Source organism: Poecilia mexicana, unplaced genomic scaffold (assembly GCF_051168715.1).
Source record: "Poecilia mexicana isolate PSO_F unplaced genomic scaffold, ASM5116871v1 scaffold_21, whole genome shotgun sequence".
NCBI lineage: Eukaryota > Metazoa > Chordata > Actinopteri > Cyprinodontiformes > Poeciliidae > Poecilia > Poecilia mexicana.
This window is the reverse complement of record NW_028263390.1, coordinates 22,261,014-22,273,329: the sequence shown is the minus strand read 5'-3', so window position 1 is coordinate 22,273,329 and position 12,316 is coordinate 22,261,014. Positions and strand designations below refer to the sequence as shown.

General features: G+C 39.6%; 1 protein-coding gene across 1 annotated transcript in view; it reads right to left on the bottom strand.

Annotated features, from left to right (window-relative positions):
- galnt14 (UDP-N-acetyl-alpha-D-galactosamine:polypeptide N-acetylgalactosaminyltransferase 14 (GalNAc-T14)) overlaps positions 1 to 12,316 on the bottom strand; it is a 139,608-nt gene that overhangs the window by 8,997 nt on the left and 118,295 nt on the right. Inside the window, exons 11-13 of the mRNA XM_088002060.1 lie at positions 8,790 to 8,882; positions 7,525 to 7,608; positions 4,648 to 4,792 (exon numbers count right to left, since the gene is read on the bottom strand). Of these exons, the coding sequence (XP_087858186.1) occupies positions 4,648 to 4,792; positions 7,525 to 7,608; positions 8,790 to 8,882 (322 nt within the window). The remainder of the gene's footprint in view (positions 1 to 4,647; positions 4,793 to 7,524; positions 7,609 to 8,789; positions 8,883 to 12,316) is intronic.

Below are 12,316 nucleotides of genomic sequence, written 5' to 3'. Positions count from 1 at the left end.
ATCAGAACTTCAACAGAGAAGTCAAGATCTTTGACTCGACGCTGCAGCTAGCAAGGCCCTTTACATGTAATCCCATGGGTTTTTCAAGTTTTGCTGACTTTGTGTTTTCCTGTACAAGTTCTGGAAGTATTTAGTATTGAAAATGGTTAAAAGGAGAAGTGGAGGTCTTTCCAGCTAACCAGTTGAGGTAAAGCGTTTTCTGAAGAACATCTGAACGCTGCAGGCTTTGTTTCACACTGACTGATTTATCGAACTGCTGCAAATGGAATGACATCAGAGGTTAATTGGTGCTCCAGTTCAATACATTATCTCACAGCTGGAGCCACCCGCCGCTCAGTTACTGCGTGTCTTTGCACTTTTCAGATTCAGTCCCAACACAACCAACCTCAGAGCTCAATGAAAAACTGCTGAGTGTGTGCTTTTTATGAATTCTCTTAGTTATCATATTTTGTTATTGTAAGGTGAATATCTTGTCCTCCATTTCAGAAAGTGAAACTCATATGTTACATATTTTCATCAAGTAAAATATTTAAAGTCTTTATTTCTAATAACTTTGAAGATTTTGGATCACAGATGATGAAAATCCAAAGTTGAGGTGTCTCAGAAAATGTGAATATTTTGCAAAACTTAGATATTAGAAACTCATGTTACACCTTAATTATAAATATGTGCAAAAGTTTCCTGAAGGGGAGCCACAAAAAGTAAAGAAGCTGATTGTTCAGAGTGTCATGTCCATTAATATGAATAGAAAGTTGAGTGGAAGAAAAAAAGTATGTTAAAAAAATTAATATAGTTTTCAGAAGGTTGACATTTCTGTTTAAAATAACATTTATTTACACATTAACTTATGTAATATTAACATTTTCTGAGGAACATAATTTTGAGTTTCTATTTCCTCTGAGCCAAAATCATCAAAAGTACAAGAAATAAAGGCTGGAAATATTTTCACTTTTTGAGATGAGGGCGAAACATTTGAATTATTTCCTAGTATTCTAAAGTTTTTTTTAAATATATATATTGCGTGTATATCAGGGTTTCTGCAGGTTTTACCAACTCAAATTTAAGACAATTTTAAGACCACTATGATTAGACTTTAAGACTTGTATAATGACAGAAATATACAAAAGAAAATAGCATATTTCATATAGTAGCATTGTACGATTTGGCAACAGATTTGAATCAGTGGGAAAGACGAATGTCATACAGAAGATAATTTACAGTCACTAATCATAAGACTAAAAAAGGCTAGCTAGCTAACTAGCTAATAAACTCGATGCAATTGAGGAAGTCGAGTAAAAGAGCGTAATAAAGATTTTTCATTGTTTTGCCTGACAGAAAAGTCCCAAGACAAATAAACTACATGAGATTAAAGCCAGGCTAAAGCAACATCTAAGACCTTTGATTAACTTATTTAAGGCCAACTTGAATTTTTTTTTTTTATAGATTTAAGATATTTTAAGGACTTAATTTTGAATGCAAGAATTTAAGATTTTTTTAGGATGTGCAAACACTCTGGTGTGTTACTAGAGTTTGTTTTAAAGTTTTTAAATCAAAAGTAAAAACATTTAACATATGCTCATTTATAACTGACTCCACATCAATTTTCTCTTTGTCTTCACTTGAAATCTGTAAATCAAGAACATATAAAAGGTTAAAATCAGGAAGCAGTGAGGCTCCACATAAGACCTGGGAAAAGCTGGCCGATCCGCCTGCTTTCCATGCACACGTTCACAGCCTCAGAGGTAATTACATTACTAATGTTCACAATCACAGCTGTGTGGCTCAGAGAGATGGATTTCCTACCGTCTATAATACAGCTGTCCACCTCTGGGTAATGCAGCTGTGTGATTGATTTGTGTCACAGATGACTGACGCAGAACGCATTCTGGTCTGCAGGGTGATTACAGGCTCTGCCTCAGGGATTTTTACCCAGGTACAAACATGCACGAAATACATCACGAGGAAAAATAGACTAAAAACTGCATAAACAACTTAGTTATGACAAAAAGGCAGAAATATTAGACTGACTAAAGTAGCTTTGGTTACATGCAGCTGGTAGATATCAGTAACTTTACTGCCAGTTTGAATTTGATTTGATGGATGTTTATTTCTATTAAGTTCTGTATTTCAACAATAATTACAATATTTTTCTTCTCTGCACAACTGCAACTGCATTTCCAGCTCTTAAAACAAAAATAACACTTAAATGCTGACAATATGACACTCAAAGCTAACAAACAAGCAGAAAAAGGTGATTGTTCTGGTTGTAAATGTTTATAATGTGACTATTTTTAATTAAATGGCCAAAATGTGCTCCCTTTGCAGTGAGCCCTGCAGACTTGATTTGCAGGGCCAATTAAAAGTGTTGGTGTGGACAACATGCTCAGCTCTGCTGTAGGCTGAGCTGCTATTACATGAGAGAAGATTCAGTTGTCAGTTTCTTGAGTAACGTCACTTTGCATGATGCTGTAATGTTATTTTGCACAGTGTTGCTTGTTAATGATGATTTTTTCTGTCATGTTGCTGGTTTATCCTCGTTGCTGATTTCTGATGAGTAAAATATGAAGTATTAATACATTTCATTTGATCCTACATGAGCAGGGTTAACCATCTATCCTGCTGTGCTGTGGCATAAATTTACAATAAAAACTCAAAGATGTTTTCATATCCAGGTTGCGAAAAGAAATGAGAATTGTGTCAGATAAAAGTTGGTTTGTCGTAAATTTTCTGGCAGCATTTGAGTATAAAGAGAATAATGAAAAAATAATTTATAATGTAAACACCTCTGATTTTCCTCCAACACTGGGAGATTCTTCCTGTTTTCCCTTTTAAGCTGAACAGGCTTTAGTTTCTCTTTTGACTCCTCTGGATAACAGACAGTTTCTCATTCTCACTCATTCCCAGTTGGTTTTACTGGGAGCTGTGGGACTTTAATCAGCCACCTTCAAGTCAGAGGCAGTTTTCTCCAGCCTTTAGGCATTTCAGCTGCTGACATGTTGGCTTTCTGTAAGCCCACTTGTTAGCGTGAATCACAGCCTCCACGCTCGCTCTAAACCTGGAATAATGAGAATCCTATGGGTATTAATTATAACTGAGAGGATGGAGAACACTCACACACACACGCACACGCACACACACACACACACACACACACACACACACACACACACACACACACACACACACACACACACACACACACGCACACGCACACAGGCTTTTGCTGTGCTTGGTTAGTGAAAAATGAACACAGTCAGAGACGTAGAGCAGAACAAAGAAACTGATCATCTGTTTTCTGTTCTGCACAAACTAAATGTCTTGAGATTTTCTCAGCTTCATGATTTGCTTTTTAATTCAAATAGTTGCATTTTTGATGTTTGCAAACAATGTTGGACACTCCTAAATGTTCTCGTATTTAATAGAAACAGGATATACAAAAACAACAAAATGGATATGCTTAAAAATAACAGGAACTTTTTTTCAGCAGGATTTTAATATTTGTGGGATAAGAAATTGTTTTTTGGTTAAGGTAAAATACGAAGGCAACAGTTTGATTGATTTTCAGACAAGAATTACAAAATGTAGACAGAAATGCCGACCTTGAAATATTCATAATCAAATCCTCTCCAATTTTCTGCCAAGTTTCAAATAATTTTAATGAGATTCCAGAGAAAATGACAGAATAACTGGAATTATCTGCAGCTGCATGAAGCAAACAGCAGCTCAGCTCTACCTCTACACAACCTGCTGCTGCACACTTCCAGTCAGCAGGCTGAAAAACAAATTCTTACAAGAACAATATCTGCTTTTATTTGGAGAATATCCACTCATGAAAAACATACAGTTGTGGTGTAGCTACCTGAGCAGATAGCCTGACTAAATAATGGCTGCATGTTCTAAAGCCTTAGAAAAGTTTTTATAATCCATCCTGGACTGATAAATGTTTGACTTTGTGTTTGTATGTCTAGTAATAATCAGTCTGAAGGTGAAACTGAGTCATTTAGTAAATGATTCAACAATGGAGCAGGGAGGTGTCATATTTTCTCATTAGGTCAGATTAGTTTGGTCAGTTTTTTCATGTGCAGAAGAAGAACGTTGACGTCACACAGCAACCGGCTGTTTAAGGAAGTGATAATGATTAATTTTTAAAGTTTTTTGAGCCCACATTATCGTCACGAGATCATAAAAAATGAAGGAAGCTGAGACAAAAGAAAGTGCAGCTTTTGTGGAGCATCAGCTGCTTCTGATGTGACATAATTCTTTCTGTCACATTTCACATCAATGATGTTAAAGAGAAATTTAATACGAACGAACATTTTGACTGCAGAGGCTTTGAAAACTATCGTATCTGATTAGTAAAATCTGATTGTTTGAGGGATGAAAAGATTGGAATTGGGACGATAAAAGTGGCATAAAAAAGATGGATTTGTGCTGAATGAATGCTGGCTTTGTCTGATATTAAAGTTTGTTTGATGGACAGAAAATAATGTGAAAGGGGCAAACACTGTTAATGTCACTGTATGGAAAGAAAAATAACTAAATCTGTGCCATATTTAGCTTTTTCCAGGCCAGGAATGATAGAAACACAAACACATTGTGTATCCAGACAGTTATTTCTTTTCTCCTGGTAAATGCTGACAGACTTACCTGACTGCTGGTGGGGCCCCCCTCTGCTCCTGCGCAGGGGCCCAGTGTGAGGAGAGGCATCTCCTGGCCCTCGACCCGACGGGACTCCAGGCAGTTCTGCCGCTGTCGGATCACACCTGACTGGGAGTCCGAGTCGTCTGGGACCCTGAAGACGAGCAAATGTTAGTGAGAAGGAAAAGGAGGAACAAAAACTAAAACACCAAAAATACTCTTTGGTGTTGTTGGTATGTTATTTTGAATAAGTAAATATATGAAAACGCAGCTGTTCAACAAACTGACATTCTTTTAAATGAGTCAGATGATTATTTAGGTTTGGTTAGTAAATTTAAAATAAAAAATATCAAAGTGGTCCGTATAAAGAAAACATGCATAAATAAACATCAAACAAAGAAAACAAAGTACGGTAGACAGACCTGTTTGAAACACCAATAATACCTTATGCCAACATAATACCCTGATATTTATTCTTCAGTTATTGCAGCTAGAAACAAGCGTAGTGTAATTGGACTCTGACCTGAACCTTCAGAGCCACATAAAGACAGTTACAAAGTCGGCCTTCTATCACCTGAAGAACATCTCCAGGATTAGAGGACTGATGTCTCAGCAGGATCTAGAGAAACTCATCCATGTGTTTATCTTCAGTCACATTGATTACTGCAGCAGCGTCTTCACAGGTCTGCCTAAAAAATCAACCTCAGTTGATGTGTAAATATCTATCTGAGCCAAAAAGCCAACATTTTTCCATACTTTCCTGACGATAACCGGTTGACCTGAAATAGCCATAAAATTACACTTAGTCCAAAAAGTTTCTCCTCCTTATTAAACTTTCTCAGCCTCTCTTGTTCAAATTTTAGCTATGCCATAAACTGGAGTTTAAGCTGTGCTGCATTAATTCAATCTGCTATCTTTCTCTTTTAATAACCCGTTAAAGGTTATTCTGCGTTTTAAGGGTCACGTCTGTTGTCCCCTGAGAGGAAGCCTGTTAATTTCATTCTGGGGGATTAGCACCAGCCTCCAGTGAATAAATGGCTGCTTTAAAAAGGATGGAGCAACAATGTTTACGTGTGCTTTTATGGTTTGCATGTAGCATGGCTGTTATGTTTTTGTAAGGAAGAGACATGAAGTGTGTGTTTGTGTGTGAGGAACGGTGTGGTGAGTCTGAGGAGCCGGACCCCTGGGGAGCTGAGCCAATCAGGACTGAGTGAGAGATTTCGCTCACAAAGGCAGCGAATGAGACGTTCAGGAACTCAAACGGGTGGCGTACGTGACGGACGGAGACGTTGGAAATCACTCCTCTTTTATTTTCCTTTAAACCTGGACAAGCAGGTCGATTTATACGGAACTCGGATCTTTGGTGTGTTTTCCAATTAAAATGTTCCATCTATAATAACGCTGCTGTCACATGTGATGCGACTCTTCATTTATCTTAATCAAGGATGGAGGAAAGCTGCTTCTGACCTTCATGTTGAGATTAAAAATTAATTTAAGTTGGAAAAGTATTTAATCTATAGCAAGAAGAAGCAGCAAAGTACCACAGAGTTTTGAGGGAAACAGGTTTAATAAAAAGGAAACTGAAACTTTATAATAGAGAATAGGATTAACTGCACTACAACGCAAAACATTCAAATTATGCTAATGACGTTCATTTACAGCATTCTGTGAACCGGTGATTTGTTTAAATGTTTAAATGTTTTTAGAAGTAGGTCTGATGTTCTTGACTGCATATAATTGTATTTTTTAACTGCATATCGTCTGTCATGGTCAAGAGGAATGTGAACCAAATAAAAGATTAAATGAAATAAACGACAGGATCTGCAAATTAGAAAAGCAACAAATCTGGACTCGAGTTAGAAAAATAGTAAATTAATCAACCTGAGACTGCAGAAAGAAATGGAAAAAAATGTAGATTTTCAAAAACAGAAATAAAACTATAGAAAGAATAAATATATGTGTTTATGGTACATATATAAATAATGAGAGTAAATTCTAACTGCCTGAAAAAGAGACAAACTGGGATAAAAATGACATGAACCAAAAAACGTGCCAGTCATGAAAAAAGCATTTAATGTCAGAATTAAATGTATTAAAGGTGTTAAACATGCTGTATTTCTATATTAACTCATTTAATTTTAATTTTATTGATCCGATTAATCGGCAACAAGGTGTTGTTTAACAACTGGCAGCAAAAACGCAAATAATACCTGAAATCTGACACCAAACTAACTTTCTGAAATTAAAAATATAAGAGCAAAATCCTTCCAGCTGCATCATCTGAATCCAGACAGGATTATTGTCCAAAAAAGAAACAACTCATCCCAAAAAATTATACCCAGAAGTCTACAAAACAAACAAATCAGAGAAACTCCAACATGCTGCTGCTGCAGCATTTTAGATGATTCAATGCTTTTCTTAACCACCTTCCCTCTTACCAAAGTTTCTGATTACTCCAAAGATTAATGCGTTTTTAAACTTAACTTTTGAACTAAACTTGCCTGCTTTGATCAGTCTTAGTGTGCCTCACTTCTGCATGTTAATAAAGTCTGAAAGTTGGACTCTAACCTTTGCAGTGTGCTGCATCTTTTCATACGATGATCTACCATCATGAGTCAGCAAAACTACAACAGCAAATAAAGTATGAAAAGATCAAAAATAATCTTTTTTTCTAACAATGATCCAGACGGTAATAAAGCCACTTTTGGCATCAGCCTAGAAATTTCTCCTTTAAGTTTGCACGCTCAGCAGAAGCTTTTCCAGCACAGATAAGCCTGAAGAGGCATGCATTTACACACACACACACACACACACACACACACACACACACCCCCGCACACACACACACACACACACACACACACACAAAAAAACATGCATTCTCACTTGAGCTCGGGGTACACATTGTCCAAGTACCACTTGAAGGATTTGCACTTGAGCTTCTTCCGAAGTTCGACTCTGCCTCGAATGCTGGAAGAGACAAAAACAAAGCAGCAGCCAGTCAGGCTGACAGGTAAACAGCAGATAGCCACTAGCACCTGCGCTAACACTCCGGAGCCAGGATGTGAAACAACCCATAATAAGGAACAACACTGAGACAGATAATGAAATACTAACACGGAGCCAGACATAAACTGATGTGTAAATGTCAGTATTCACATGTTCCTGACAGATAAACTGACATTTCAGAACGACTGTCTGGCTGCTGCTGCACCGACTCTGAATGTCGAACAAAACCTGCCACTAATGCACAATCCATTAAACCCCATCGGTGTGGTGAAACATTTAGCTTAGCTTAAAATATAAAAGTAACACATCACAGCAATGATTCATCAGCCTCTTTGGTTTAACCACAGGAGACTGGAGGATACAAGAAAAGACTCTTTTACAACGTAGAGAAAAGCTCCTTCAGTTTGCCGACTGCATCAATCCAGAGTCCAAATCCCCAAACAGCCTTAATGACGATATTCCTAAATGACTAGAGGTTTTCTACTGATGTCTTTTCAGATCACAACAAACACATCAGTTGGGAGCATTAAACTCTTTTTTTACGCTGAGTCAATCTGCACAATTCATAACAGTATAATGTAGCAGTGAGGAAGCAAGGTGAGTTTATAACATGTGCATTTGGTGTATTAGGGCCACTAGACAGAAAAAAGGATTACATCTCTGAGATAAATTTCAGATACTTTCTAGAAAAAAATCTTGGAAATTTCAAGATTTCAAACAGTCAAACATTTTCAAAGTTTAAAAGTCAAACTATTGGGAGTGTTCTGAATTTCATAAAAGGCTTTTCTATGACATTTCTGAGATTAATATGAAAATCTTTGAGTTTTTTCTCACAAATCTTTGACTTCTGGAACTCAGAAATTACAAGTTTTTTCTGGAGAACTTATTAAATAAATCTCAAAATTTCTGAGTTTGTGGGTGGACATTTTTGACTTTTGAAATTATTAAACTTTTTCTAGAAAATTTCTGAAATAAATCTCAAAATTTCATAATTTTTTCTGGCAAAATTTCAGAAATTTTCTTGTTTTTTTTCTCAAAAATTTCTGAGATTAATCTCAAAATTTCTGAGTTTTTTGATGGAAATTTTTAACTTTTTTTTTCTAGCTGCCCTAATAATGTGTCGTAGTTCTGCTTGGTCTTACTCTCCGTAGGATTTCCCTCGCGCGGCCGGCCGGGCCGAGTAGTAAAACAGGCTGAAGTCGTCCATCCAGACCTCCGCTGTGCGCCGTGTGTTCCTGTTTCCACAGCACAGAAACAAACCGATGCAGGAAAACACAATTAATCTGGGCAGATGACTGAGGAAAAAAACAAAGTTAATTTCTGTTTTTTCTTCACCTGTCTGTTCATGGTTCAGTATTTACGGATTCATTTCTTCCAGATTTTTGTTGGAAAGTTACTTCAAACTATTTGTGGATTTTTTCGTAGAGCATTTATAAAATATTCAAAAGAAAACGCAGCTGAGGAATCAGAGACACGGAGGAAAAATGCTACCTGCTGTTCACTCAGCAGCCAATCCAGGAATGACACTTATTTTCCTTGTTGCTGATTGGCTGAGCTCCCAAAATGGAAACAGGGAGGTTTCATTGTACTTTTGTTAACACATATGTATAGGAATGTTCCCTCAGACTGGTGTATACTGCAGGTAAGATACTAAATGCTCCACAGAACCACGTCAGAGTAGAAAATCAAAGGGGTTTCCATTATTTGATGTATTTTGTGCAGTTGGGAAGCTGATAATGACAGCTTAGTGTTTTTCTGTGCAACCAGGACTTTCTCTCATCAGCATTCTGTGAGTCGTTTCTGATTCTGATCCTGCTGGTGAGAATGAAGAAGAGGCTGCAGGAGGAAGGACAGAGAAAACAAATAAAAACAGACATCAGGAGGCTCGGCCGGGTCACCTGCTGCGTTTAAATGCGGCTGCTGCAGAGGAAACCCGGCCCACCGTCCATGAGATCTGGATGATGGATCGCTACGGTTACACATGTCTGAGCTAACGGTTTACCTGTCTGATGGTTTTTCTCGCATGTACATGAAATGCTTACAAGCTTTCATACAGAAGAGGATTAGGGCTACTGAAAACAAATGAAAACAATTCTGATGAATTCTAATACTGTTTTAATCTGTCAAAATTCAAACAACTACACATCCTTAGGTGTATGTCTACTATTTTAATATAATAATAGATAATAATTTTTAATTTAATGCAAAAAGAGCTAATAAAAATGCCCCTGGATTTGTAAACCTTCTTTTTATGAACACTGAAAGCTTGTGCTAAATTTGGAAAGATGAGTTTTAAGAATCGATTTGTCTGATGGTGCATAAACAGTTTCAACAATTCTGATTCTGAGGAAAGTCAGAATTCTTAGATTAACATCAGAATTCTTAGATTAAAGTAAGAAAAATTCTGAATTCTGAGATTAAAGACAAAATTCAGAAAAAAGTCACTACATTAAAGTCGCAATTGTGAGATTAAAGTCAGAAACCTAAGATTAAAGTTAAAAAAATCAGAACTCTCAGAAAAAAGTCAGATTTCTGAGACTCAAGTCAGAATTGTTTCCTTTGTTTTCAGCCGCCCTTTAATCCTCTTCCATATTTTCATGTATGAAACCATGTTTATATCATCCTTTAATCATATCTCTGTGTCTGTATCCCATCAGCTCATTTCTATTCAACCCACTGCACTTTACTCACCCACACTGCTGCCACAGTGAAGCCCATTTTCTCTGCCTCTCATCCCATTTTCCCCTTTTGTCTCATTCTCCCTTCCCTCTCAGTGTGTCTCTATTGTAATTAGCTATTAGCAGAGTTTCTCTGAGCTGTGAGCGATCTCATTGAATTGACGGAAACCCTCCATTATGAGCATTACACGCGCCGGCCGCGGCGCTTTAATGAACGTGGAACAGAGAGGGGACGCGTAATGCTGGTGGGCGTAGAAACATAAATACGTGTCGCGCGAGGGCTTTAAATTAGCGACTCCAGACGCGCGCGCATTTACACAAAGCACAAGGAAGGAAACAGCATAATCTCTGTAATCGAGTTATCAAGCAGCAATTTTTGGTGGAGCATAATTCATAATCCTGTCTGCCAACAGAGAAGCTTCCTGCTAATTAAGCAGCGGAGCAACGCGGCTCTGTTTCAGAGATGCAAACATCAGGTCGTCGGGATGCAAACTAAAGTCATCATCCTCCTCGCAGAACAGATGTTGCCTCGGTAACGACCAACGGGGAGCAAAAATGAACAACTAAAGAGCGAGAAAAAAAGCATCTCAGTGTTGCTGTGAAATAGGCAGTTGACACAAAACAATAAGCTTTAATGGGCGGTTTGGACGGCGCCCGGCTCTGAAGGGCCGTTCGGCAGCCAGAGAGCTGAACCTCCATCCTGCCGTCACCGCAGCCTGCCGCCGCCAATTAAACCGCGCCGCCAACTCAACTCCCACACCTTGAAGCTTTAATGTTTTGCTTACAGCCAGAGGTTAATGAGTGAGTGAACAGCTGAAGGAATAATCTTTGAGATAAATCATCGGTCTGCGGCGTTTAGTGGATCCCACGAGTAATGCAGTGATGGAGTGTCGCAATTAAGCTGTTGCTCTTCCTCACGTCTCCCAGTTTGTCATGTTCACCGTTTACCAGCAGCCATCGGCTCAGGGCAGTAATAATGACTAGCATTTTTAAAAAACAAGCAATTAATTTTAATTATCAGCGTTTTATTTCCTTATTTGTTTTAATCCTTATCAACTTTGACCTGATTCTATCATTTGAAGGCGAGATAATCTGCTTACAGCCTTGATTGATCAGTTAATACCAGATCAATTCACGTGTTCTGAGCATGTTAGTGGATTACTGGGCTGCCTGCAAACATGTCTCCGTTTGAAAGACGCGCAGAAAGAAAACAGCTTATGCTAATGGGATAATATTGTAGTGGCAGCTCAAAGGCTCCCGGGCAGCTGTAAATCCACCTTAACAAAGGCGCGAGCGCAGCGCGGCTGCTGCGGCACGGTGGCTGCGGCGCGGTGGCTGCAGCACAGTGGCTGCGGCGCGGTGGCTGCTGCGGCGCGGTGGCTGCTGCGGCGCGGTGGCTGCGGCACGGTGGCTGCGGCGCGGTGGCTGTGGCACGGTGGCTGCTGCGGCGCGGTGGCTGCTGCGGCGCGGTGGCTGCGGCACGGTGGCTGCGGCGCGGTGGCTGTGGCACGGTGGCTGCTGCGGCGCGGTGGCTGCGGCACGGTGGCTGCGGCGCGGTGGCTGCGGCGCGGTGGCTGCGGCGCGGTGGCTGCTGCGGCGCGGTGGCTGCGGCACGGTGGCTGCTGCGGCGCGGTGGCTGCTGCGGCGCGGTGGCTGCGGCACGGTGGCTGCGGCGTGGTGGCTGCTGCGGCGCGGTGGCTGCAGCACGGTGGCTGCGGCGCGGTGGCTGCGGCGCGGTGGCTGTGGCGCGGTGGCTGCGGCGCGGTGGCTGTGGCATGCGCACAGAAGAAACTCTTCCTTCTACACCACTGCTGTCTCAGCTGAACGATGTGACAAGTAACAAAAATCAAGTTATTTAAGTTCTTTTGAGATTAAAATATTTGTGTCCAAGCTGTCTGTTTGATATTTTGTCCTCTTTTTTCTTCTATGCATAGATTTTAGGGGTTTAATTACCGCAGCATGATGCTACCTCCACCATGCTTTACCTCAAC